The sequence below is a fragment of the Dromaius novaehollandiae genome, chromosome 3, assembly GCF_036370855.1.
Source record: "Dromaius novaehollandiae isolate bDroNov1 chromosome 3, bDroNov1.hap1, whole genome shotgun sequence".
In the NCBI taxonomy this organism is placed as follows: Eukaryota; Metazoa; Chordata; class Aves; order Casuariiformes; family Dromaiidae; genus Dromaius; species Dromaius novaehollandiae.
The window spans coordinates 21,557,028-21,581,088 of record NC_088100.1 but is presented as its reverse complement, the minus strand read 5'-3'; the positions used below and the strand labels follow the sequence as shown (position 1 = coordinate 21,581,088).

At 35.0% G+C, this 24,061-nt stretch overlaps 1 protein-coding gene across 1 annotated transcript in view; it reads left to right on the top strand.

The window, feature by feature from the left end:
• SNTG2 (syntrophin gamma 2) overlaps positions 1-24,061 on the top strand; it is a 174,858-nt gene that overhangs the window by 5,976 nt on the left and 144,821 nt on the right. The window contains exons 3-4 of the mRNA XM_064508091.1: positions 15,637-15,693; positions 15,793-15,850. Of these exons, the coding sequence (XP_064364161.1) occupies positions 15,637-15,693; positions 15,793-15,850 (115 nt within the window). The remainder of the gene's footprint in view (positions 1-15,636; positions 15,694-15,792; positions 15,851-24,061) is intronic.

The window sequence follows — 24,061 nt, the reverse complement described above, 5'->3', positions numbered from 1 at the left end:
GGAGAAACAGGACGGCATTTGTTTCTATACTTTCATAATATGATGTGCTTTACTAAGATGTGATATTTCTGTAATTTTTTGCTTCTCCACTTATTAAAATTAGTTTCCCATATATTGCTAGTGCCTCACTATCTTACTGTCTAGTAAGTGCTATGTTACTTCTCCTGCTGTCAGCCCAGTTTTAAGCCTCTCCACTTTTCATAAACATTTTTTCTTTTCCTTTCTATTACCTTTCTGTGTCTATTCCCTGCTAAGTCCACTTACAAAGTAAGAAAAAAAAATGCATTTAGCTTTTTATCACTATTGATCAGTCCCTCCCACAGAGCTGAATTGTCTCTGACTTGATCAGTGGTAGAACAAATAGGTTTCTGATGCAGGCTCTTGGCTTGTTAATTGGAAGAAGACTCTTCAGAGGCTTTTGGAAGACTAATATAATTAGAATAACAAAAGCTTTACATCCTGGGCACACAATCCAGTTTCACAGGTCTTGTCTTAGCTGGAGTTTGCCACATCGAAATAAGGTAGGTGAATAGGGACAAAAAATAGCAAGACTGGTTGTTTTGTTGATTTTCCCCCCCCCCCCCAAAAAAAAAAAAAAAAAAGCATCTGAATGTACTGTTTAAATCTCTGATGAGACTGCTATGACTTTTTGCCTTTATAACTCAGATGCTAATAAGGACAGAGAAGAATGTTCTTTTGGCAAACCTCTAGAGAATAGGTCTGCATTAAAAGTTTCTTTATACCCCAAGTACATTTCTGTCTAGGTAACTACTAATATTACTGTTTGCCCAGTGCCCATTCTGCCATAAGAGCTAATAACTAACATTTCTATTTATTTGGAAATATCAAGCTGGTGATTAAAGAAAGACTTTTCTTTTTGAAAATTAGATTTTTTTGTATGGAGGAAATACATTATTTAGCCTTTTGTTATTTATTTTCCGTACTCTGGGAAGCTGGCCTAGATATTTAGAAGACAGATATCAAATAATGCTTTAGGATATATTATTAAAGATCATAAGCTCCTGTTGCTGTCACTTTGAGAACAGTTAGAAGTTTATATCACAAAATAAATAATAAATATGAGTATTCATCAGCATGACAAACAGAAAATAACTTTGGTTTATTATTAAAGGCAAAAAAGTAACTAGCATTGACAAAAATAGTAATAAATGTACAGAGGAGAGTAATAAAAGGGACACTGTAGATATCCCTGAAAAAAAAATCTCCCTGAGATATGGTCAGAATCTAGCTGAGGTTAAGTGCCCTTACCAACAAGGTAGAAAAGACAGCAATACAGTATCAGTATTTCTGTGTTGCTAACCAGGCAAACAGGCAGACAGATATATGCATCCTTTATTAAAATTTAAATTAATCTGTTGTTGTACATGGAGCCATGACAAATTGTCAGGATTGGTAAATTGCTACTGTATATATTGCAAAAGATTGTGCAACAGTTAAAAATCTTCGATAGCTAGATGCAGAATATCTGACTGTGTGGAAATATAAGCATCTTTAGTGATAGAACAGGACACCGGTGGATACAGCCTCTATTGTTCATCTTTGCCTTCACACCTGCCAACATGTAACAGCGAATGCCATTGAAATTATTCAGCTAAAGAACAGCTGTGTTCTGGAAGGATTTAGCTGTAATTCTTGTTATAGCATGTCTTTTTACTTGAAAGAAATCAGCTTATTCTTAATGGAAAAAGAAAGAAATATAACTATATATTGCCACTGGGGCCATATATGTAATAACAATTAGCAACTCTGAAAATTCAGATTTGTAGATGATCTGCACAGCCTTTATCTATATTGTTGCTCTCACAGTCTGGGATCAGTCCAAGTCTCAAATCCTCTCTTATCACCAAAGATAGCTCCTGTCCCAAATTAATCTTACAACTCAGTGAGGGAGTTCCTGGAGATTCTTGTGAACTTATACCAATACTTATACCAATATTGTCACTAAGAAATCTGTAATATGATCACCACACCCTGGAGAATGAACTACACTGTGGTTTCTCAGACTCATCCTTATTAGAATAGATCGCAAGATAATTTAGATTGAAAGGGATCTGTGGAGTCATCCAGTTCAACCTCCCACTGAGATAGGGGTGGAGTCATCTAGTGCAACCTCCCACTGGAAGCAAGGATAGCTTCCAAGTTTGTTCAGGTTGCTTGGGGCCTTGTCCACTCAAGTTTATAAAATCTCCAAGGATGGAGATTCCACCATCTCTCACCAGGGCAGCCTGTTCTAGTACTTAACCACTTTCACTGTGAAATTATTTCCCATTATACTCAACTGGAATTTCCTTTGCTGCCAGTGGTGACTGTTGCCTCTCCTCTTTTTATTGTGCACCTCTGAGAACAATCTGGTTCAGTTTTCTTTATAATCTTCCTTTAGGTTGGCAGGCTTTAAAAATAGAATGAGTGACTTCATTTTACTCTATCAAAAATGAACTAAGACTTTGATAAGCAGTAATGGAAATAGTTATAACAACATAAACTGATAAAAACACCTTATTACACTTAGCAAGGATCATCTACAGCTGTCCCAGATCTCAGCTTGCATGTGAAAAGATCTGCTTTGCCTCTGTACAAAGCTCTACTGGTCCTGGCATGCCTCAGTCAATTTTTATAGCTGCATTTTTTTTCCTCTTCCTTTGGGGAAAAGATGACATCCTGTACAAAAAATCAAACAAACAAACAAAAAACCTGTGTTAAAAGTTCCAACTATCTCTTATATTGACAGTACTCTCTTGCTTTCTGTTTACCTGTCTTTTATTACAGCTTACCTCCTTTTCATGGGACTGGAGAATGAAGCATCACATATTGCCATAGAGGATTACTGCATGCTTTTCTCTTTATTGAGGTTTCTTGACCTGTATTTCCATTTTCTCCTTAATTTATTCCACTTCCTGACAAGTTACAGTGTCTTTTTATAGACTATAAAACTATTTCTAAGACTATAAAACAGTATTTTAAAAATTACATGGATATAGGGCTAAAATTTATACAGACAGCCTTTGAGCAAAAAGCTTCTGCTGAAGGCTAAACATGTTACAACCAACAGTATAACACATTCTGTTGTAAAACAGGTCTTTGATTTCCACCCTCCTCCAATACATGGAAGAGCCTTTACATTATTTTTCATTGCATTATATAACAGTTTACCTAGTTAAGGGTAAGGTGCTGGTGGTTACAGTTCCCAAGAGAGCCATATTAACAATCCTTAGAAATACATGAATATGGCAGATTCAGTCTTAAGTGGCTGTGAAATTTAGGTGAAACCTTCACTGTTTTCTTAAGATTTGTGATACTCATGGTCTTTCATAAAGGCTGTGGGACATATGTAAGTAGTAACAGGAGTCAGTAAGGAAGCAATCAAAATTCAGTGTTTCTTGGCATTTAATTAATTAATTAAATTTAATAATTTGTTTTTTGATCCCAGACTACAAAGTACTGCAACAAGGAACCTCTCTAATCCAGTCCTAGGTATTGGCATTGCAATTCTTCTGAAATGCTGAATGATCTGTGAAGTCTACTAGCCTTATCATGGGTGCCTATACTAGTCAGTGATAAATCATAATCCAGTACCATCTCTAGTTACAGCTGTCATGTACACTCTTTCTCCCAGGCATAGTTTTTCTTCTGACTTCCACCTTGATAGAATTTTGGCAAATGCAGTCCCTTCTGTAGTTTAAAATCCTTATTTCTAGCAAGAGTGTTGGGCAAAGGGCAGACTGCATCCAGTAGCGAAGTGGAAGTGTGCTGCTCATCAGCGAGCAGTGAGGGTTATGTGAGTGTAGGTGGAAATCTCAATATATGGCAGAATATTAAATATATGCAGAGCAGTATGCTGAGGAAGCTCTGGGAGTGAACAGGTGGAGGGTGTAGCTGAGAAAATCCTTATCTGCAGTGATCTCCCCACCAAAGGATTTTACATATTCTTGTTCTGCCCTGGATGTCTGCATTTGGTGATACATTTTACGTTTACATTTTACATTCTCACAGCATCTGTCTCTTCAATAATTTTTTATCTTATAACTTCCTGTGGCAGCTTCAGCAATAAGAAAAGATTTGGCTGATATCTTAAGTATCTTCATCTTCTTATCCCTTTTTGTATCATGCTATTTCTTTCCTTGCACCCATGTGGGACTTGTTACAGACTTGTTTTAGCTCTTCTTATTGTACCTTTTTGTTCCACTTCTTCCTGTCCCCTGAATATTTCCCAAGGGATTGGCTGGTAAATTCTGCATTATTGTTTAAGGCTGGCTTTTGTTTTGTATCGTCACCCTGCCGTGTCACTTGGAGAAAATTTGGTGCCTTCTTTCCAACATCTAAGATGGCCTTTTGAGGTTATTCTTTCCAGTAGAGGAGATTACAACCACAGAACTGGGAATAAAGTTTCTTTATCTAATAAAAACAACAAAGACTTTGAACTACTATGAACAATGCAGCAGTGAATGATTTCCTTGCTTGCATTTTCCTAGCTTGCTGTTTAGCCACTTACCTTGCTTAAGTTAATAGTGTGTTATGGTTTGAGATGGAGCTGGCAATGTGGAGGCTAGATGGTCTCAGGTACCAAAGCACGTTTAATCACAGATATATGGACAAGTGACACAGCAGCCTTACAATGGAGGAGGTGGCAGGAAGAGTTTGGGCAGGCCAAATGTTGACATTTCTCCTATGACCTGCCTGTGCCCTGGCGGTGCAGACCAGGTGGCCCTGGAGGACACGGGGGGCCAGTGCCCTTGGGCACTCCGGCAACCTCCATGGGCTCTTTGCTGGGTCCACGCGGCAACCTCAGCACTTTCAGCTATGGGTGAAAATGCCTGGTTCTGATTGGCTCAAATTCCCGTGTCACCTGGCGATTGGCTGTTGCTGGGGAAGGGGGCACACACAGCCTGCCCCGCTGGAAGGTTCTGCATGCTGTGGCAATGGCATGTTCACAGCTTTCAGTGTGATTACCAGGTTATTTACCCTAAAATTACTCCCTTATTCTTGTCTGCTTCTTTCTAACTATGGTACAACCAGTGCCAACTGCCAAATAGTCATGACTGCCAGCTAACATCTCCTAGCCTTGTTATGATTTATCTTGGATACAAAATAGATAGTAAAATGCCTATTATTTCTTCCACAATGCATGACGAACAATTGTTTAAATATTTCTCCTTTTCTAGAAGGTCTTTCTTTGCTGTATGAGCCTACTTTTTTAGAAAGAACTCAAATTTCCAAGTGTTTATGTTTGTGTATATTACTTTTATAGCCATCTAGGATCATTATATATATATATGCTGAATATATATATATATATATACACACACTATATATATATATACACACTATATATATATACGCAGTATATATATATATACTGAATCTTCTCCCAAATATATCCCTTTATATCAAATTGTGTGGAAAGCTTAAAGTACCTCCTCATGAAATCTCTCCCCTTGTTCATTAACGCACAAATAGAATACTCTTCATAATGAAGGATCCCCTTCCTCGACTGCCAGTGCTGGATGTTGACAATCTGGTAATGATGACAAAACGGGTAGACATTGATGGGTGGATGTAAAATCCTGCTACAAAACACTAAACTGAATTCTGTGATTGTTCAGTGACAGACAGCAAGCAGCACCAAAAATTAGAACTATAATTGGCTTCTGACATTGGCCCTTAAGCTCCATTCACATCTCTAGAAAAGTCTTTTATATATTTGTATCCATCCACATGCAGAGATAAACTTTTCTATCAAACCATTGTGTCAAGAGCTATCTCATAACTAAAAGGCAGGTGTTTGACCACGTAGTTCTCCAAATTACATTTAATAAGTATCATAAGGCAAGTCTCGATGTTCTTTGAGAAACTTTATTAAAGCTGTTGGTGGTTTTCAGCTGTATCATTCTCAGGAGTTAGGTCTGTGAGCCAGAGTTTATGATTTATTTGTAGGGAAATGCACTTAAAATGAGGAGGGTAATTCATGTTTTTCCTGATAGAAATATTTCAGAAGTGGATTAAAAACTTTTTGAAAAATATGTAGTATTAAAGGATAGTTTCAGTAGCAATGGAAGTTGTTACAACCTCCACTTTATGCCTCCAGTTACCAACTAGTTTCTTCTCTAGTTACTGATATCTTGCTCTTCTATTTGGTGTCTATGTTTTCAAGTTTGCATTGCATTTGTTTTTCAACATATTCTCGCATCATTCTTGGAATTCTTTAAAGTTTTTGCCTTGCTGCTGTCTGTTTCAATATTGATGACTGAGATCTTTTAAGCTCCCCAATCTGTTCAGTTATATATGCTATTTCAATCTAGAGCTCTCCTGAAGTTCTCTCCCTGAAATTGTCTCTCCCAGGGCTTCTAAAACCTTTTGGGACTACATCTAAGCAAAAAAATGCAGGCTTAATTAACAAATATATTTTTGGTACTGCTTTCATGCTTAAAGCTTTGGAGAGCTACAGGTTGTTGAAAGCGACATAAGTACTGAACTGCATCCTGCCCAAGTCTGATTTCATCTGTGGTCTATGCCTGTCAGCATCTTAGGTTAGGGCAAAATCCTTTCTGCTTATTCACATCGTGAACAGCTTTTTTATGCATTGCAGTTGTTTACCCTTGTGCACAGAACAAGATCTTGTTCTGAAATAAAGCCCTTGTCTCTGAGCTACGTACTGTGACAAGATATAAACCCACTGGTTGTGCTCTGGCCTCCCTTCAGAACAAATGTTGTTCCATGAGCATGATAGTGACTGAGGAACAAACAAGTTGATCACTTCTAAATATTACTTCTAACCACAAAATTTAGTTTAACTCCACCCTTTCACTTTTGCAGCTACAAGGGTTTTTTTTGCCTAGAAATTGCTTTTGCTTCTGTCGTGATGACTGCTGATGTTAGTCTTTCATCAAAAGCAAAGTGCTTTCTTAAATGCAGTTGCATTGTCTTTGAACATATCTAAGCCTGTTCATGGTCAACAACCATGAACTCCAGTGTTTCCATGCTTTGGAACAAGACAAAGGTTTTATTCAGGCATGTACAACTGGATTTCTGGATTGCTCCCTCCCCCCCCCCCCCCATAAGCTACATTTTCATTTAAAGGCATTTAAAGGACTTTTTTTTTTTTTTTTAATCAAATACTGGCTTTACCAATAAGATGCTTTTTTATTTACCCTTTTGGTTGTGTTCTGTGCTCTGACTGTCTGCCCTAACAGGTGGCTGGACTCATTTTCACAGAGGGTCCTGTCCATCCTATAGTTCTCTCTACCGTGCACCTATAAAATTCCAGGAAATAGCTTTTTAACACTGGATATCTAATTGGCAGCAAGAACAAAAGCGCAAAAATTGAAATGAACTCACAGACAACATTCATATCTGCACACAATCCCTATATGCTAATTCTTGTGAGTCGACTTTGGTTTCTTGGACCAAAGAGACAGTGTTTAGGAATTTTATTTCTATTCAAACCTTAAATAGAATTCACAGGAAGAATTCATCTTATGCACCTACATTTTCTAACTTTTCATTTTATGACCTTTTAATGCTTTCAGTTTTTCCAGAAACAGATAGCAGATTTAGTAGAGATATCAAGATTGGAACCCATTATTTTGCAGTAGGATTTACGCCCAGAGTTAGGCTTTGTTTCCACTTCTCCATTTGTTTGTCTTACCCATCTGTTACAGACTGTAACAGCCTGTCATCTTAAATTTCAAGTTCTGTGTAGCAGTACTTTTTTATGAAATGATAGATATGTTGGTCCTTGAAACCTCTTGTTATTATTATAGGGCTATATAAAAAGTGTTAGAAGTAATCTTAATCTTGCAAATTCCATTATTCTGTAATATTAAGAAAATTATAGTCCTATTTGGGCTTTGGCAGTGAGTGTGTATTTCTGCGCTTCCCTCTAAAAGATTCCTTGATTGTAAATTTAGGGGAAAAATTGAACATCTTATTTTATAAAATTTTGCGACGAAATATTGACCATACAATGCTATAACTTTATAACAATGAGAATGTTACTGGTCTACTCTTTTTTAAAATTAACTTTTCAAAGAAAAAGCCTGTTTCCAAAATATATATTTCTCCACAGTAAACTAAGTCAAAATGAAACAGCTAGGCTATACAGTCACAGAACTGCTTCTGCCTACCATGCACTTAGGTAAATCTGTTTTCTCTTTCTATGTTGGTACTTCTGATACTGGTCAATTTAATCTGTTTCTTAAAGCTTAGAAGCTAGCTAATATCATTCCCAAAATGTTAACCCAATTCTTAAACATAATGATAGGTATTACATAGCCAGTATCACTTGGAAAAATGGACAATTGAATCCTTGTCTACTTGCAACAATAAAAGGTCCCACAAAGGTAGGAATGTTTCATATTGGTATCCTGAACAATTACAGTTTTATTAATTAACATTCTGTCTACTCAAATGCACCTTGAAGTTCCATGCAGTCCACTTATTCTTCCTCTAATCTCCTAGAAATAAGAGACCCAAAAGCCTGTTATGCTATCTGCTGTAAGAGGTACAGAATTACTTCTGCTTTGTAGCACAATTTGAGTAAGTGATCTTTATAGTGTACACATCGAGTACTTTGGAAACCTTCAGAATGAATGACTTTAATAAATAAAAAATTATTAAAGGATATAATTAGTAAAACAAAACACTAGTTAAAAAACAAAATAGTATTTCAGATTTTCTGTTCAGATTCAGATTGATAATTTGTAACACTTTGTAAAGAGTTTTCCTTGCCTATACAGAAATAATATTACACAGTTATCATACAGTCAGCTGTAGCGCTATATTTTTGTGGTTGTTTCTTAAGACAGCTACAGATGTCTGCCTCACTTTAGCCTCAAACCATAAATAAATTAATCTGAATAGAAAAATTATACATAACATACAGGCAACTAAGGGGTAAAATAAGCGGTCTCTATATTTGAATTATACAAAAACATTAGGTTTTCATCATGCATAAAGTTATCATTTATGTCTTCAGAAGATTTGGTTTTTTACAAATATTAGGGTTTGGTTTTGGCATGAAGTTCTTGTATTAGAATTTTGTTTCATAACTGCATACAAAACTAGTATAATTTTCTGTCCAAGTTTCATTGCTGTGAAATTTTGTCTGCATAAGTACTGATTCAGACCTAAGATCTACTGAGTCTAGTATCCTTTTTTCAAAAGTAGCCATTAATGTATCCCTAGGAAAGGTTAAGGATAGGGCAGGAATATATGATGCTTTTCTTAACACTTTCCCTGCCTGAAGTTATTCAGGGTTTTCCTAAGCAAAATGTAGTTTGTATTAGCTCTTAACAGAATTATTTTCCATGTCCAGTCTCCCCTTGAACCCATGTAGATTTTCAGCATCCAAAATTTTTTTCTCATCAGACGCTATAGATCTGCTACTCATTGCACAAAGAATCACCCATTTTTGTTTAATCTGAGCCTAGCTCCTAACAGTATCATTTGATGCCTCCTAATTCATGTATTGCAAAAGATGATAAAGACTGGTTCCTATTCACTGTCTTCCATGCCACTTGTGTTTTTTTAAGACTCTCCTGATCCCCAGTCCATCTCTCTTCCTGGCTGAGGAGTTATAGGCTATTCTGTTATTCTTTGTACAGAGGCTCTTTTGTCCTTCCGTCATCCTTATTGGCCTTCTCTAAACCTTTTCCAGAAGTTTTACATATGAGGGGACCAAATTGGTATACGTAATTCAAGGATAGGTGAACTTTGGATTTTTACAGTGGTCTAATTTACATATATGTATACCTATATATATACACCTGTATACACACACACACTCACACATATATTTATTTATTTTTTTTATCTCTATTCTTTTGCTTAAGACTTCCTAAAATTTGATCTGTGTTTTTGACCACTGCTGAAGACTGAACTGATGTTGTTGTGGAACTATCTATTTTAACCCCAAGGTTTGACTCCATTATAGAAATAACTGATTTAGAAATAATCCTAACTTCATATAAAAGTAATATATGTGGGGGAAAAAAAGTCTCTTTCATTAACACTTATCTACTATTGTCTTTTATCTGCTATTTTATAATTACTATTTCATGAGATCCTTCTGCAGATATTCCAAGTTCACTCATCCTTCTTGTCTCAGGTATAAGCAGTGAAGATAATCTCACTATCTGACCCTGGTGATTTGCTATGTTATTTAGTCAATTTGCTCCTAAAGTTATTTCAGAATCATGCAGATCCATATATCATTTGTGCTACAAGGAGTATTGGAGGAACATTTCTATTTTCTTTCACAGTAAGCCCTAATGAAAAGTGTTCATTTATCTTCCCTCTAACAGCTTTATTTTCTCTTAGTACTCCTTTATATCTTCATCATAAATTGGCCCTGCAGTTTCTTTGGCAGACCTCCTGCTCCTGATATATTTGAATATTTATTATTATTTTTGATTGTTTTTGATTCTTTCATTCTTTGATTCTTTGTTTCTTTTTGTCAGTTGTTTTTTGAACTCTCTTTACTTCCAATGTCTAATTCTGTTTTTATATTTCATTTGCTTATGTTTCTTTCTCTTGTCTTCATTTCAATATGATGTCCACTCCTTACATCTGATAACCTCTCTTACATCTGATAACCTCTCTTATCCTGCTATTTAGCCATGCTGCTTTCATTTTGTCTTTGTTAAGCTTTGTTAAGCCACATTCAGTGGCTCTGCATTTCCAGCGTGGTAACCTTAAGTAGTCTTCACACCGCCTATGAAGATTTAATTTTCAACTTTATATTCCTTTTTACCAAACTTCCTTACTTTTGCATAATTCCTCTTTTGGGATCAAAATTGCAGTGGAATTTTTGAACTTGCTGCTCTTGCAGATGTTGAGTCTAAAGTACACAGTGGTTGCTGCTACAGAGTAGATCCTTTGTGGTATTCAAGACAGGAGCAAGTGTTGCATCTAATCTTTGAGCTCCATAAGCAGCTGCTCCATGAAGCAGTCACTGATAGACACCTACATTTTATTGGCTGTGTTATATTCTGGTGTGATATTTGTCTGATCTACATGAGGTTAATTTAAATCTGTCATCAGTGTTATATTTCTCATTTTCATCACCTCTTTGCATATCTCGGTTACTGTTGTCAACCTAGTTGACTCGTATCATTGTAATATACAGTCTTGCTTGTATTTAGCTTGGAATCCATAGAGATTCTGTTTTATTTGATGAGGTAGTTGGTTTATTAGTTTTCTTTGAGTCTAAGCTCTTTTTTCTCACAGAGCCTCTACTCTGCTGTTCATGCAGACTGTTTTACCTTTGCTATATGTATGTATATTTATGTATAGTTTTCATCCTGACATTACAGTCATCTTCTACCTCTCCAAAACCCCTTCACTTGAGCATACAGCATTTCTCTGCTTATATCCATAATACGAGCATAGTCCGCAATAATGCTCATCTGTACTTCTTTCCCAGCCCTACAGTTTAAAATTTCACTTACAGCCTTCCTGAATTTTAAGTACCAGCAGCTTTGGCTTATTTACAGTCCAGATGAAGTGTGTGCCTCCTGAACAGGCTCCCTTTATTTCAAAAATTCCTTCAGTTTCTGATGAATCTGAATCCATATTTCTTGAGTTCTCTTTTCAGGCAGACATTAGAGCTTTGTCTGTCTCCTCAGTCCTGTGGGGAATATTGGAAGCATTTTGGGGAATCTTACTATAGAAGTGCAGGTCTCCAACTTACTTCCTTGCAATCTAGTTTTTATCTCTAGAGCTCATTTCCTGAATTTCCCTATGTTGTTGGTACTCATGTAGATCAAACCTACAGACTCCTTCCTGTTTTTTTCTGGGCTGAGCAAGATTCCTGTGAGATGTATCACCTTGCACTTCACTAACTAGACTTTCTGGAGTCTTTTCCCTGGTGTCAAAAACCTGTCTATTTGCCTGATGGTCATTTACCACTATTTCAACTATCTAGGATCTCAGTTTTAAGAAAGAGATTCTCACAGCAAGAAAATACATGACCATCGTCCACTGGGAGAACTACCAGTGGAGTTACATCCCGTATCACTAACCTGTGCATCCTGTGATGAGACTAGTCTTGGGGATCCTGCTATATGATGTTCCTGAAAGTCTCTGTAATGAACCATGTATATATGCTGTCTTTCCCGTGCGGAAGGAACTCAGACATATGATATTAACATGGTAAATTGCATAACTCTCATCATGCATGAATTCTGCCTTCATATCTTCTTTAAACAGATAAAGTTCATACAAATATTAAATACTTAGAAAAAAATATATTTAGGCATTTTGCATCAGTAATACAGAATAAATTGTAGTTTAATCTTTAGGTGCCTCCCTTCTTACTCTGTAGGATGAGGCTACTTGTGATAGCTTTAACTAATTTTATTTCTATGGGTGAATCCAGATATTGTAGCGGATAGTACCATAAAAAGCCCATGAGGATTTTAATAATTCTGCATTTAGAACTGAATTAAATCTGTGTTCATGAAATAACATGATAGATCATGGTTTAAAGAAAGATAAAAAAGAAATATCATTTCATTTTAAGGTCTAAAGGCCATATTATTGTTAAAAATGTTCACTATTTTAAATTCCAATTATGGTTTACCCTGGTAGCAAGGTTTAAAATGTTGTGTCTGTAGTCTGAATGTGTCTATTTTCAACTTCATGTCACTGAAATTTGCACTATATTTGTCTGTAAGATTCACTCTTCTGCCAAGGAAGTTGCTTAAAACTGTGCTTGATCATCCCTGAAATATGCTTAAAAAAGCTAAATAGGTTCAAGTCCTGGTATCTGTTTCACTACAAGACAAACCTCTCAAGCTGTTTGGCATTCTTGTGGCTCTTCTTTGCTGCCTCTCCAGTTTGTGTGTTATCATTTTCAAAATGAGCTTATCAGAACTTGCTGTATTCGTTCAAGTGTTTGCACCACTGCCAGATACAGAAATAATTTAAGTGTCCATACTCCTGCTTAATAGTCACCTAATGATGTAGGATTACACTAGTGCTTTTGGCTGTGGTTTTATTTAGGAATACAGATTTTTCTCATACTCAGTAGAACTCACTTTTTTTGGAAAATCACCTTTTTCCAGATAGAGTGCTCTGCTCTATTTATTTATGGAATTTGTTTTCCTTGTTACAAGAAGAATTTATCTTTTATTTGCTTGTATTAAAATATGTATTGTAACTTCTAATTTAACAAATCATCAAAATAACTGTGTACTCAGAATCTGTCCTGGTGATCATTACTTCTCACTTTGTGTCACCTACAAACATTATTGCAATTAATTTAGATTTTCTTTCAGATCACTAATTTTTTGAACTTTTTTAATAATCCAGGGACTGTCACTACCCTACCAGAAGCATACCCACTTAATTGATGACTTTATCTTAATTAAATTTTGATTTGGAATCTTTTAGTTAGCCAGTTTAAATGCATTTAAAATATGCCATATTATTTTGCATAGTTTTATTTTTTTCTTTAACCATTTTTGTGGTGTCAGATTGGTGCCTTATGTGGGTTATTACAGCACTGGTACCTGTCACTAAGACTGGAAACTGCATAACAAATATTAATTTAATTTGAAAAGCTCTGTTTTCCATAAAATTATTCTCCTTTAAATTTTTATGAGCTGGGTTGATTGCTATTCTATAATGGAACAGGTGGTTGGTTGACAAATTATGATCATCTGACCTTTAAGCCCCTGTGATATAATGAATTTATATATGTTTTAAATATTGACCCAGTTTTAGCTTTCTTCTATTCTTCTGCATTTATACACTCTTCCGTTTTTGGAAAATTGAAAATCACTAACAAAAATCTATCTTTCAGTGAAAATATTTTTTAATAGGAGTATTTGGAGCTACATAATGACCTATGCTATAAGCTATGAAAATATAAATATCAAAATTATAACAAACTATTATGCGAGTAGAGTGCCTTGTAGGGCTCTGAATTGAATAATCTAATCAGTTTTATCAGTTGAAATTTATCTGTCAACTGTATAAAATATGTGTATTAGTTACAGTTGAATGGAGAAAATGCCAGTGGACAATATCTTGCTTGTTTTTTTATTATAAAAAGGCAAAAGCTATCCTTGCAGCATATGTACATTTCTTGCCAAATAATGCTCAAGTAATCTAAACTCTGAAATAATTTATTTCATCATTTCTGTACAATGAATTATATTGGGATAATTTTTTTAGAGGGGATAAGTATAGGTGCAGGGAAAGAAAAAAAATTAAATAAGCGAGTAGGATTTATGTCATAGAAAAATGGCTCTTGGGAATGAGTCAATGATTTTAAACGTAGATATCCATGTATTCTCAATCAGATTGGATCCGAGCTTTCTCAGTACACATGATTATTTTGATTAAAAGTTTTGATTCAATTCAAAATGAAGAATCAATGAAATAATCTGAAATAGCACATACTTCACTAAAGCTGAATTATATAGTCTGAGATTGAATCATACACACCTTTGATTAAATCAGTTATCATATGTCATGAAAGAATACTTTTCCATTTTAGCACAGACTGGAGTAGTATAATATTCATGGGAACAGAAAAGATAAATTTTAAAAATGCAAGTAAGTATTCTTAAGTTTTAACTATATGCTTTAGTTTTACCCTCTTAAAGTCAAACTGAAATGTATGACTTACTGTTGCCCTTTCCTCCAAGTCAATATTGTCACAAGTCTGCTAAGTTGAGTGTTAGAAAAAATAAATAACGTGTTGGGTATGGGGTTAACTGTTGAACATCAAAATTCACATTTATCTGAATTAGTGAAATCATAAAATGCCCAATCAGAAATTTACATGTAAGAGTAATCTCATATGAGATTTTTGATATACAGAATAAAAAGAAAAATATTTTACCTTAAATGTTCAGTAGTTACTGTTGTAGGTGCTGAGAATCAACATTATATGCAGTATTGTTCAGCATGTTGCTAAAAAAGTCCTGCTCAACTATTAATTACTGTCAACAGATGAAGTGAAGATACATGTTCCATTATTATGGTGTCAGGCACTGAGAGGTACACATGAATGAAATGTCAAATTCAGTATAGTATTAAACATATGATAGGTTACTATAGAAAAATATTGATAAATGTGTATCTTCTTTATGCACTTCAACAGAAAATGCAAGAAAATAATCATGAGAAGCATATCCTGCAAGAAAATTCACATAGGCCTGAAGATATGGATTAGAAAACACTGGTATTTGCAATTGAAAAATGATCAGCTAGAGAAAATAATTCAGCTGTAAAAATTTGCATCTCAAATCTCTTCATATAGTTTTTTCACAAAAATATTTGTCAAAGCAAAAGGATGTAAAAATTTCCATCTAGGAAGAATAGTGCTTCAGTAATAGAAAAAAAACATTAAAAATCTGTGTGCAGAATTCACAATATAAAAGTGTTCTGCTCTCAGTGTTAAAGACCTTTATGGTAAGGGAATTAAATGAGTGCCTATGAAGTCAGTCTTGAATCATACCTCAGAAATAAACTTGATCACCCAGATTCTAGGGTACCTTTGAGAAGTAACTTTTAAAAAGTAAAAAAAAAAAATATCAAAGACATTTTATATGCTTGTTCAGATATCATATTTTCACCTGAATTTATTTTTTCTGCAATTTTTTAAAGCACAGAACTGTTACACTTCGTAGACAACCAGTTGGTGGCTTGGGCTTAAGCATAAAGGTATGGATAACTTCTTGTTTGTTTTTCTTTTAATTTTCAGTATAAATAGTTCACTACAGCCTTAATTGAGATCTCATGGTTAATACACATCTTTTGCAGGGTGGTGCTGAGCACAAAGTGCCTGTCGTCATATCAAAAATATTTAAAGACCAAGCAGGTAAAATATATGTTTATATTATTTAAATATATAGTACTATAGTATACATTGTTTTTTCTTGAGAAAATTAAAGGTTCTTTGAACACAGAATTAAAATACATTTATGGATCATTCCTTCAGCATCACACTTTCTTTAAGCCTTTCTATAAATGTCCAAGTGCTCCATATGTCTTTGTGCTGAATTTAAAATCTATAATCTTTTCAAGTCTTTAAGACCTGTACTTGAAATTTTACTGGTCAATATTAGCTTTAGAAAATACACTTTTTACAGCAGAAACACAACTGTGTCTCATAAACATAGCATTTAACATTAATCATGAAAACACAACTATGTTATAGGAAATCTACTGATACACTTAACTTTAATAACCCAGAGGATAAAATAATATGAATCGAGCATATTTTTCCCGACACAGTAATTCATTGCCATATGGTATGACTTATTGTGCCTAGTAGCAAACAGAGAGTGATTTGTAATGTTTATTTTTATTGTGATAACACAAGATATAAATCAGTATAATCCAACCCAGTTAATTATTACATTGACAAGTATTTGCAAAAGAAACCTCCTTTGCAGGGTAGTGTTAGAATTTGGAACGATCTTGAAAAATTGTAGAACTGTGAAAAATAAAGGGTCAGTTCAGTGGAACCACTGCACGTAGGTGGGAATAATGAACTACACAAAGATAGGCAGCACCTTGCAAGGTGAAATAAAGGTTTTAGTTGATCAAAAACAAAGTCATATTTTTGTGTCTGGTGGACATGGACATGGTGACTAGTTTGTTCTTTTCTTCACTAAAGCAACCTTTAAATATTTGAAGACTTACCATGTTTCTACAATAAATCTGTATATTTCCTGTCTTCTCTAGAATATGTCCATTTCTTATAACCTTTTCTGCAAGAAAAGACAGAACACTATATAATGATACTCATTACATGCTGTGCTCCTTAAAGGACTCAGAGCCATTGGGATCAGGTTTTTGGCATCATCTTTTTAGCTTATCAGACTCTCTTCCTGCTTTGTGTAGTAGAGGCTGAGCATTTTTTTTCTACTTGGCACCATGTTCAGCTTCATGCTTTCCTAGATCTCAGACTGTGCTTGTTTTTTTCTTCTCTGCATTTTCTTTAGTGGGTCCACATTTTGCTAGAAGTGTAATACCCAAACTTGGAAACCTATTTCCAGCTGATATCTAATGAATACCCAATATATTGGCTATACTGAATATCCTATTGGAAAGAGTGCTTTAAGTTTCTTACACATACAGTACTTGTGTTTATATATATCAATATAATATTTTTTATGATTGTTTCTGTTGTTTAAGATTCTATTGTTTAGGATTGTTTCTACAGTGAGGAAGAGAACAGATATTTTCATATCAATTGTAGATGGAACAATAGTAAGCTTCTAATGCATAGCATAATAAATCACACAAAGAAAATAAATATATAGTTAAAAGGAGAAGTATAAGCATCCAGGTCTAAAGAATGTAGATCAGGCAATTAAATACAAATAAAGGAAAGATATCTACTGCTCTTTTAGGACACACTACTTTAAATCAAAGTTTATTGTAAGGTTGAATATCAAATAGTTATGTGCACTATTTTGTACATTGTAGGTAATTTTTGGAAATCTGTATCAATTTGTAGAGTAACTAGTGCACCAACAATTTTATGGGGTCAACAGTTTACCTCAGAGTTGAGAGTCTCTTCTCAGAAGATACCTGTTGTAAGATCTTGTAATGTTTTGTCCAAGAAAGCTCTAAAATGAGTAGCAGTTACAATAAGAGACAATGCTGATCCTGGCTGAATCAGTGAGTTGCATGAAGACACTGACCCAATTAACAAGGTATAAAGAAGGCAGTATATGCATTAACTGCACCACTGCTGTGGGTGTTGGATAACATGACCTCCTGAGGTACCTTCCAACCTAACTGTATTTGTGATTAGCAAAAAAAAGATGTAGCACTGCAGGAGCATAGACATGTGATCAAAATGGTTATTGTGGCACTTCGTATCATGCACCCCCATTCTGGTTACTGAATGCCCGCACAACAGAAAACAATTCTTTTTTGTTTTCTTCTGGAAAATGAATATTTCTAAAAAGCATGAAAGGTTTTGAGAAAAACTTGGAAGTCTGGAATGTTCACATACTGCAAATCTTTCTGCAAATCTTTTTTTGGAGATGATATCGAAATCTCAAAATGTTGCTGGTTTTCTGTTTAGAAAAAAGGTAATAACAAAATCTGTTCACAGCATTATTTTGATAGCAGGATATTTAATTGGTAATTAAAGCTAATAAAGAGATTATGTCCAAATGTAACTCATAGATGACCCTGAGGAAAGATTTCAATTTCAAGATTCTAATGTCCTAATGTTACAGGAAACAGTTTAATACTACTATTTAAAGGAAAAGTAGTTCTATACATATGTGCATGCTTTCTTTTTTTTTCATTTTTATCTCTCCCTATTTATTTATACACATGTATATTATATACATATATATGTGCATATTTATAAAAAAATATATAATATATAAAAAATTCTGAAAGAATAATGATATAATGAAATGTAATGAAAGAATAATGATATAACAAAAGGATACGTTAAGCATGAGGAGAGATGAGACCCACGCAGAGTTATCTCTAACTAAACAGCTATGTGTTCAAAATGTGAATAAATTAACAAGAACTTCTGTTATTCTAGAGACTAATAGTGGTGAAACTGGTAGTCTAACATGAAAGGTGGCAATGAGATAACACCCTTTGTATGGAAACATGGGCAAAATCACTCAACTTTACTTTGGTTGGATACAGTATTATTTTATAGTTCCAAAAGCTGGAAGTGTAATATATTAAATTAGTTGATTCTCTGGTATGTACCTTTGCAAGGCTTTTGCTGTCCTAAATAATGTAATTAGTCAGCTGTCTTTATGCTCTCTTTAAATTTCCTAATTATAGGTGAAGAAAGGAAGTGATTTAGTTGGTATTGACCTAAGCAACAGCTGAACACTTCAGTCGTTGATATAGGATGGGGATTTCAAATTTACTTGATTTAATTATTCAACACAAACACTTCTATAGCAACAGTGGTAATAAATATGATTCTTAAATTTTTGTCTATCTAGGAGGCCCCTCAAGGAGCTGTGATCTTTCTGTTTATAATTTCCAGATGAAGATACCCTACTTCACTATATTCCAGATGAATATGACTTTCATGAACAAGTTCACTGAAATATATACAGACACTCAATTCAAAAGCATAACCCTAGATTTCTGAAATACAAGCTTAAGTGGCCATTCAGTTCTGGAGGCTGATGTCTCATATATTATGAATCACAGTAAGAATGCCCTGAAATCTGTCTGAATACGTGCTCTTCTCAACAGTATTAAGAAACAGCAAGTTTTGCTAATGTCCCTCGTCACCGCAGTACTTTACATTTCTCTGTGGTTTCTGTGTTCTGTCCTAACAAACATACTGCATTTTTTCATACCACCAAAGCTTTTATTAAAGTTGATTTCAGAAGGAGAGAAGTACTATGTCAGTCTCTAAATGAGAACAAGTAAACATGAACACATTTATAAATTCAAAACAGAAGCAGTATACTTAACTTCAGAGTCATTTTAATCCAGCACGGTTGATACAGATATCTTTCCAGAGTTATTAAATTGCACACTTTAAGGAGAAGCAAATATATGTTTCCTCAAGTATAAGTAAGCTTAAACACAGGAACACTTACAAATCATCTGTTAATTATAAGATTGGAAAACCTAAAATGGGTAATAATAAAATCATTTCTGCTACAGTAACTAGGAAAAAGAGTAGGCATTCAGGAAAACTGGAAAGGATGGAATATAATCTTATAAAACTGTAGGGATTTTAATATAAGAAATTATTTACTTCTCAAACTAGCCATCTAGATATCTTTACAGTGCTTATCTCTGCTATGTCAAAATACTGTCTGGAATTAGATCACACAGGAATCCTTACTGCTAAGTTTTGTGTAAATATGAGTCACTTGTGGAAGGCTAAAGGCAACACCATGGAAAATGCCAAAGATGGGACATGTTCTTCCAGAGGTAATAACAGCTGTTTGTATTTCTTTAATAAAAAGAGGATAGTTTAAACTGCTAAATATTTAAGAGCAACTGAATACTTCTTAGATCTTTCTAAAGAAATGCAGTGACAGGAATATGAAGCATGAAACTTAGATATTAATATAGCACTTACAGATGCTTACTTACCTAGTTGCAAAATTTTAGAACAAAATTTAATTAAGAACAAACTATATGGAAACGTATGGACAGTAATTAGACAGTCATAGATAGACAGTTACAGATAGACTGGAACTACATGGAAACTACAAACTGTGTGGAAACAGACTGTAAACTCTGCATCACATATGTGGTGAGTTGAACAGTCATATTCCTAAAAAAAAAAAAAAAAATCTTGATAATGAAGTAGTAAATACATGGGAAATGAGTGGTCCTTTATTTACTGGGCTCCTCAAAGTGTCCTATAGCTTACTATTTCACTTCCAAAACAAGGATTTGTTGTTCCTGCCCATGTGTCTGATTTTCCAGTTGACTCAGAATGTAAGCAACATTACTAGTAATTTCACAAAATACGTTTTTGAAAATATACTAACTATTAATGTGAAAGCTTCTAACTAAAATTTTCCAAGATTGATCAATACTTTCTCTTAGTTTTTTCTTTGAGGAGATGTAATACAATATTGTTTTTCCTTTATTTTCCTTTTTGAAGCTGACTTCAAGTTGAGTGAATCATTACATAATACTTTGTGTTTTGCTAATAGCTTCTAGATGTGTACTACTCATATTGTTATCATAATCAGTATTAACAGCTAATTTATGGTAAAGAATGCAGTAGTTTTGCAGTCCAGTATAGATTCCTTTTCTTACAGATGGGTGATTGAACTATTGAACATGGCTAGTTGAAAGGAATCAGATCATTTAGGCTTATTTGATGCACAGTGAACCTATGAGAAATGTTGTCAGGTCCATTAAATGTCCCTTAAAATCCTTATACACAGTAAGAATTAAATTGCATGATCTTTTCTATGTTTCTCCCTATTATCTTTCTCCCTATTATCTGTTATTTTCATTTTAAATGACTAGGGAGTCTTTATGAACTTTTGGAGGCTGTAAATCCTCGTGGACTTTAAAATAACTTCATTGTATGTATAACTGACTTTTAATCACATATAGTATTGGGGGGGGTTGTAAAAACAGTTTATTATACCAGTCAAGGATAAAATTTCTCTTTTATGTTGTAGAATTATGAAGCTAGCAATCACATTTTTTTTACCTTGATGGAACATTCCATTTTTGTGAGAACTGCTGTAATAATCTGACTACTGCTGTGAGCTTTGCCTGTATCTCTTGTAACATGTCGAGTCAGACAAGCAACAATGATGAAACAGACTCATCTCTTCAGAAACAGAACAGTGAGTTCAGCTCACTAAGGCATGATGAAAATAGTTAAATAAAATTAAATACAACTTGGTGGAAGAGGGATAGTTTGGATTTTGAAAGCATTTTCCCACCTTCTGTGCTCTGTAAGGCGATGTATAACCCACATGCTGCTATATTGAAAAAACTTCTATTTTATGTGGTTAGTCCATTTCTGACTGAAAATGGCATGTACCATGGAAGAAGTGGAACAAACTCAGGACATTCAGCCATTGAAACGTTCTTGGCTTGAAACCTTGCACTCTGCAAACACAGATTGTGTCTATGACCAAATGCCACATCCTAGCTGCCTGTATTCAGGGCCTTCTGTTTAGAGGACATAGTGTGGATTTGTCAAGGGCTTATGACAGGTTCATTTACACATAGATGCCAAACAAAGATGGTTTAATATGGAAGCACATGTGCTACTTCCTCCCTAAGTATTTTTTCAGAGTTGACCCCAGTCATTCACAAAGGTAGTACAGCTGAGGTAACCAAGGCTAGGCTGAATGGGTCAGTGGCCAGAAGCCAGGAGCTTGACTCCAGTGGGCCAACAAGGTCAAGTTTAAGGATGAGTTAAGCCCAGATGGGGGTGCTTGTGTGCATAAGGAAGTCAGAGTGGATCAAAAGCTTGTGTTACACCTTGCACTGATGAAGATGGAGGTTGAACATGAGTCCTTCGTTGAACAGAAGAAAGGCCTTAGTTGAACATAAGACATTAGAACTTGCACGGTATTTAATATTTGTACACTGTTACATATTTGTATTAGTATTTGTATTTGTATTGTATAGTGTTACATATTTGACTTAGTATTTTTGCAGGATTATTCTTATTCTCTTCAATTTATTTTTAATTATTTTGCCCATGTTATTTTTCTTTATTACTGGAAAGCTAAAGGTATCTGAAGATAACATAACATCTACTCAGTGTTCTCGCTCTTAGATCCACGCCTCCAGCACTACGTTTGGTTTGACAGGACCGAGTAGAACATTCTTAGCATTTAGGATTTTTTTCTTTTTCAGTATTGCATCTTTGAGACTAGTCAGGCACCAACAGGGGCCTCATTACCTGTTGGTAGAAAGAACATCTCTATGAACAGTTTAATAGCAATCAACAAGAAGAGGGAAGTAGTTTGATCTCTGATTGAAGAATATATTTTTATTCAAAATAATAATTAAACACATACTTAAGTTGCAATGATATGGAGTCACTATATGTTTAGTGAAAAGTGTATGGATAAATTAATTCTACAGTTGAGGCTTTAGAGTAATATATGATAATGGGATTTGTTTTGAGGGTTAAATGCTGAAACAAGGGACTTACTGAGGTAACTAAAGAATTCTTTGAGTAGAAGGATGCACAAGCTTAATTTTTAGTTGTTTGCTTAAGTGAACAGGCATATACTTAAAATCAGATCTGAGAAATGTTTTTAAGAACATAATGTTTTTAAGAAGATACTGGAAATATTTGTATGCTTTATAATTATTTATAAATGATTCCCCAGGAAAAGAAAAATTGGAATGAAGTATTTGTATGTTTCACTTGAAAATTATGTTTTGTTGTGGAATTTGCTTTAATTTTCTTTTTATAGGATTTAAGAGCTTGATGAATTCAAAACACATTTTTAGAGAGAAAATCAAAGTATTCACATTTTAGGCTGATATAAAAAATTTTTTCATTTCTTTGATTTGGCTAAAAAAACAGAAAGAGTGAACTAGCTGCCCAATTCCAGACTTACACAGTCACTTTCTTTCTTTCCTGAAATGAGGCTTTATATATGTGTATATTTATATACATGTGTGTGTGTGTGAATGACACCTGAGGGCTGTGCTGCCATTCAGAGGGACCTGGACAGGCTGGAGTGATGGGTAGAGGGAATCTCCTGAAGTTCAATAAAGGGAAGTGCAGGGTCCTGCACCTAGGGAGGAATAACCCCATGCATCAGTACAGGTTGGGGATTGACCTGCTGGAAAGCAGCTCTGCAGAGAAGGACCTGGGAGTCTTGGTGGAGAAGAAGTTAACCATGAGGCAGCAATGTGCCCTTGTGGCCAAGGCAAATAGTATCCTGGGTTGCATTAGGAAGAGCATTGCCAGCAGGTCAAGGGAAGCGATCTTCCCCCGCTACTCAGCCCTGGGGAGGCCACACCTGGAGTACTGTGTCCAGTGCTAGGCTCCCCAGTACAAGAGAGACATGGAGTTACTGGAGTGAGTCCAGCAAAGGCTTACTAAATCCCCTGATGAGGGGACTGGAGCATCTCTCATATACTGGGACTGTTCAGCCTGGGAAAGAGAAGGCTGAGGGGGGATCTTATCAATGTGTATAAATATCTGAAGGAAGAGTGTCAAGAGGATGGGGCCAGACTGTTTTCAGTGGTGCCCAGTGACAGGATGAAAGACAACTGAAACACAGGCAGTTCCATCTGAATAGGAGGAAACCTTTTTTACTGTGAGGGTGACAGAGCACTGGCACAGGTTGCTCAGAGAGGTTGTGGAGTTTCTATCCTTGGAGATACAAAAGCCATCTGGACAGGATCCTGGGCAACGTGCTCCAGGTGATCTTGCGTGAGCAGGATGATCTCCAGAGGTCCCTTCCAACCTGAACCATTCTGTGATTCTGTAAAGATGTTTCTGGATACTGTACTTTAGTTCTGTATGTATTTCATGATCAATATTCACTTTGGAAGGTGCATTTTGCAGTTTATGAAACGAAAGATCGATATTAAATCTGAAAACCATCATCTG